This window comes from Lactuca virosa, chromosome 9, assembly GCF_052849685.1.
Source record: "Lactuca virosa cultivar CGN04683 chromosome 9, Lactuca_virosa_CGN04683_v6, whole genome shotgun sequence".
Classification (NCBI taxonomy): Eukaryota; Viridiplantae; Streptophyta; class Magnoliopsida; order Asterales; family Asteraceae; genus Lactuca; species Lactuca virosa.
In genome coordinates this window covers 171,774,100-171,779,600 of record NC_136434.1, presented here as the reverse complement: position 1 = coordinate 171,779,600, position 5,501 = coordinate 171,774,100, and the positions used below count along the sequence as shown (strand labels likewise).

At 38.0% G+C, this 5,501-nt stretch overlaps 1 protein-coding gene across 1 annotated transcript; it reads left to right on the top strand.

Annotated features, from left to right (window-relative positions):
• Positions 1-579: 579 nt before the first annotated feature.
• Positions 580-1,668, top strand: LOC145140003 (uncharacterized). Its single transcript, XM_079073630.1, has 3 exons — positions 580-1,075; positions 1,148-1,263; positions 1,366-1,668. The coding sequence occupies exons 1-3, from the start codon at positions 580-582 to the stop codon at positions 1,666-1,668; spliced, it is 915 nt and encodes a 304-aa protein (XP_078929756.1).
• Positions 1,669-5,501: the final 3,833 nt, after the last annotated feature.

The window sequence follows — 5,501 nt, the reverse complement described above, 5'->3', positions numbered from 1 at the left end:
AATTGTTCGAGCTTACAAAAGTGGTAATGATGCTAGCTAAAGACAAGGGTGTGCACCCCACATCCCACACTTGCGGTATTTGCGCTCAAGTGGGGCACCCAACCGACATGTTCCCTCAACTTCAAGAGGAGGATTATGATGAAGCAAACGCCTTGGGAGGGTATTCCGAGCCAAATCAAAGAATATATGAGTAGTCACGAGGTGACCAAAGATGGAACAACAATCAAAGTTGGGGAAGAAATCAACATGGGAGTTATCAACAAAGACCACCATTTCCTCAACATCAACAAAGGCCGCCTTTTCAACCTCAAAATTTCCAGCCAAGGCAGCCACAACAACCACTTCCACAAGCAGGTTCATCAAGCATGTCATTGGAGGATATTGTCAAAAGTCTTGCCACTAGAACTCAAAGCTTCCAACAAGAAACCAAGGGTAGGATAAAAATCTTGGAGCAACAAATGGAACAACTTGCTCAATCCGTGAGCAAGATAGAATTACAAGGCAAGCTACCATCTCAAACCAAGAATAACCCGAAACACAATGCATGTGCCATTACCTTAGGAGGTGGAAAAAGTTATGATGGGACAAGAAGGCCAAATGAAGAAGAGGAAGAAATTAAGGAAGTTGTCAAAGAGAATGAAAAGAGTGATACTTCAAGCCAAAGAAGCCAATCGACACCAAAGCAAAAGTCACACCAGCCCCATTTATGATAAGTTCCGAAAGGTTGCAATCAATATCCCTCTTTTAGATGTTATTACACAAATCCCTAGATATGATAAGTTCCTTAAGGAACTTTGCACATCTAAGAAAAAGATCAAAGAAAATCAAACGGTGAAAGTAGAAGAAAACGTGTCCGCCGTGTTACAAAAATGGCTACCAAAGAAATGCAAGGGCCTGGGTGTATTCACGGTTCCTTGTAAAATTGGTAACCTTTTTGTGCCACGTGTCATGTTAGATCTTGGGGAATCAATTATTGTCTTACCTTATTCAAGCTATAAAACAATGGAAATTGGACCTTTAACAAAAACTGGAGTCATAATTCAACTTGCCGACCGGTCTTTATTACACCCAAAAGGTGTATAGGAGGACGTGTTAGTGCAAGTCAATGAACCGGTATTTCCCGCTGATTTTTATGTCTTGGATATAGGTGATAACAATGCCCCGAAATCGAGCTCCATACTTTTGGGGAGACCCTTCATGAGTATTGCAAAAACAAAAATAGATGTAGCAAATGCTACGTTGTCTATGGAGTTCAACGGTGAGGTGATCAACTTTAATATCTTTAAACCTATGTGTTATCCTAGTGATATTCATTCCTTAAACTTCATAGATGTTATTGATTCATGTACTAATGATTGTTTTCAGTTGTTAAGCCAAGATGTGCTAACCACCATCTTGAGCAAGCATTTTGATGAGACAGAGATCAAGTGCCTAGTTGAGAAGTATATTGAAGCAATCAACTCTTTGGAAAAAGCAGAACCTATGAGAGTTGAACCACCCCGTGTAAAACTCAAAAATTCCGATCCGAAATTCCTTCCTTCCATAGTGCAACCACCAATTCTTGACTTGAAGACTCTTCCCGACCATCTCAAGTATGTTTATATTGGAGAGGAAGATACATTATCGGTGATAATTTCAACCAAATTATCAAAAGAAGAAGAAACATAATTGGTTGAAATATTGAAAAATTAAAAGGAGGCTATTGGTTAGACCATCATGGACATAAAGGGGTTGAGTCCATGATTATGTATGCATAAAATACTGATGGAAGAGGACGTTAAGCCAACCGTGAAGCTCAAATGAGACTAAATCCACCCATGATGGAGGTGGTGAAAAAGGAGATCTTGAAGCTCTTGGATGCAGGTGTAATCTATCCCATTTCTGATAGTAACCGGGTAAGTCCCATACAAGTTAACCAGAAAAAAGTCGTAGTCACAGTTGTCAAAAACTCAGAGGGGGATTTGGTACCCACCCGTGTGCAAAACGGGTGGAGAGTTTGTATAAATTATAGGAAGTTGAATGCTTCCACATGAAAAGACCATTTCCTCTTACCATTAACCAATCAAATGCTTGAAAGATTGGCTGGGAAGTCCTACTATTGTTGCCTTGATGGTTTTTCTGGTTTTCATCGAATTTCGGTCGCCCCGGAAGACCAAGAGAAAACCACATTCACATGTACCTTTGGCACCTTTGTGTATAGACGCATGCACTTCGGTTTGTGCAATGCATCCACAACTTTTCAAAGATGCATAGTGAGCATATTTTCATAATATGTTGAAAATATCATAGAGGTTTTCAAGGATGATTTCACTGTTTATGGAAATTCTTTTGACGAATGTTTGCAAAATCTCACCAAAATCTTACAAAGGTGCATTGACACAAATATAGTCCTTAATTATGAAAAAATGTAATTTTATGGTTGACAAGGGCTTGATACTTGGACATGTGGTGTCTCAAAAAGGATTAGAAGTAGACAAGGCCAAAATTGATGTCATTAAGAGCTTACCATACCCGACAAATGTTCGGGAAGTGCGTTATTTTCTTGGCCATATAGGTTTTTATCGGCGATTCATCAAAGACTTTTCCAAAATCACAGTACCGATGTACTAACTTCTACAAAAGACCCCGAGTTCGAGTTTAGTGATGCATGTAAAAGTGAATTTGATCGTTTGAAGGATTTTTTGACATCCGCCTCCATCATTCAACCGCCAAATTGAGATCTTCCATACTAGATCATGTGCGATGCTAGCAATAATGCGGTTGGGGTGGTTTTGGAACAAAAGGTGACCGAGCTCATTATGTCTTTTACTATGCGTCCAAGACCCCTAATAATGCACAAATCAACTATAGCACAACAAATAAAGAGTTGCTTGCTATTGTCTTTGCACTAGAGAAGGTCCGACAATATCTCCTTAGGACTAAAGTGATCATCTATTCGGACCATGCAGCGATATAGCGTTTGCTAACCAAGAAAGATTCGAAGGCGAGGTTAATACGGTGGATGTTTCTTTTGCAAGAGTTTGATATAGAGATTATGGATAAAAGTGGGAAAGAGAATTTGGTTGCGAACCGAAGACACCACACTAATCCGTAACATATTTGTGGATGAGCATTTGTTCATTACCAAGGAAGCTCAATGGTATGCAAACATAGTCAACTACTTGGTCACGAATCAGTTTCCCCCCGGAATCCATACGTTGGCAAAAGGACAAAATCAAGAAAGAGGCAAAGAGGTATGTATGGGATGAGCCATACCTTTGGAAGTATTGTGTAGACCAAATGATCTGAAGGTGTGTTATGAAAAATGTGGTACAATCCATACTTAACGTTTATCATTCCTATGCTTATGGAGGTCATTTCGGACCCCAAAGGACAACTAGAAAAGTTTTAGATAGCGGATTTTATTGGCCTACCATTTTTCATGATTCTTATGTGCTATGTGTGCATTGTGATAAGTACCAAAAATACGGGTCCATAAGTTCTAGGAATCAAATACCCCTTACCCCTATCTTAGTTTGTGAAATATTCGATGTGTGGAGTGTAGACTTCATGGGACCATTTTCGCCATCTTTTGGGCGTTCATATATTTTTCTGGCGGTGGACTATGTGTCTAAATGGGTAGATGTTGGGTTTAGAGCATTCTAACACTCCTATGGTGTACATGCAACACTATAACCCTTGGATCTATGTTTTCTCTAAAAGGCATGCAAATAAGAATTTCCAAGGTTAACATCCTAACTAGCATGGCATGGGGAACTTGAATCATAAAATTACTAGTAAAATGACATACCTTTTAGTAGTGGTTGATAGTTTGGAGTTTGAGAGCCTAGAACAAATAGTGTGGATGCCTCAAATGGAAATCACAAATCACCACAAACTTTGGTAAACTCTTGAGAGAATAATGCACACTCTTGAAATTGGCCACCACTCTTGTTCACACACAACTAGTGTCAAATCAAGTGCCAAAGACTCCTTTATATAGTGTGGAGGATTAGGGTTACATCCATGTAAACCCTAATACCCATGACTCTTCCTTTTCCAAGGATCCATGGGTTAAAAGCTCCATGGACCATCTATGGACTCCCATGCAAGCCTAGCCCATACTAAATAAGAATTAGCCCACACTATATAAATACAAGAACCCATATTTAATTAGTCACCTTTTGATCATTAAATTAATTCTCAATTAATTTAATATCAATACTAATTAAATAATATGATTTCATATTAATATATTATACTTTATAATATATTAATAAATCATAAACATACTATTCTCAAAAGACTATCCATACAAATTGTTCGGGTGAAGTGCAACCCAAATGGACCATGCCGGGTCGGCTTAAGTGCATCTCAAATATTGTTATGGACTTAGACACCTTATCCAACAGTCTCCCACTTGGATAAGTCTAATAACTATATTTGCAGATATGACTTCAGGAACCAACCGGCAATCGTAGCTCTCAAAACTCTGTTGAACTATGAAGCACCATTTTAGATAAGTGATCATATAATCCTCTTTTCTCAAGATATCAGCCGGACAAATACATGGAACAACGTCATACTTATTGTCCAACAGTTTGTTTCCCGATTTCCGATTTGTTTTACATAGAACTAAGTTGAAGACATCAATTAGGTTCTGACCGGGCCCAGCACATAGGTCAAAACAAAATCATCGAAGGGCCCAGATATCGCTTCTAATCCTCCAAGGACTAGAAGGAACGGATAAACTTCGAATCATATGCTTGTTCTACTACTTTTTGAATTATACACAAAGGCACATTTTATAACATCAAGTTACCGATTCATTTTCGTGCAATCAATGCACAAAAAACTCATAGGCAACAACTCATATCTCTAGGTTTGAAGACTTATATGATATTGCCGTCTAACGATCACTCGAGATAAATTCCATGAAGTGATGCAAGTGAGCGTGGGTTTATACAAATACTCAGAACTTATGAGCACTCATGAATGTTGTAGCAACCATTTCTATGGCTAAACACATTTAGTCATCTACAAGCCCAATTCATAACAGTCATAATTCATACCTACTTCCGACGTATGACCGACTGTGGAAGTTTGAATAACTTAGTCATTCGGAAAGAATAACCTAGCTATTATGGAAGTCAAAACATGCAAAGTGAAACACAAGAATAATTGAATCCAATATGGTCTCAAAACTTATGAATATAAATAAAAACACCTTTTATTCATCACCATATTGATTACATATTGTTATGTTTCGATTTATCAACTTAACACTTGAATTAAAACAATAGTTGTCCCATGCTCCAAGCATGTACACTATGTTTTCTAAACAATAGTCATGCCATACTCCAAGTATACAAACTATGATCCTTACTTTGTGAAGTAGATCAATTGAACATGATTCCAATGATGCTCATTTCACAATCCCAAATCCTTACTGTAAATGTAAGCATATCAAATTCTTGTCATTTACTGTAATCTGTTAGATTTTAAACTCATATGCATTGATC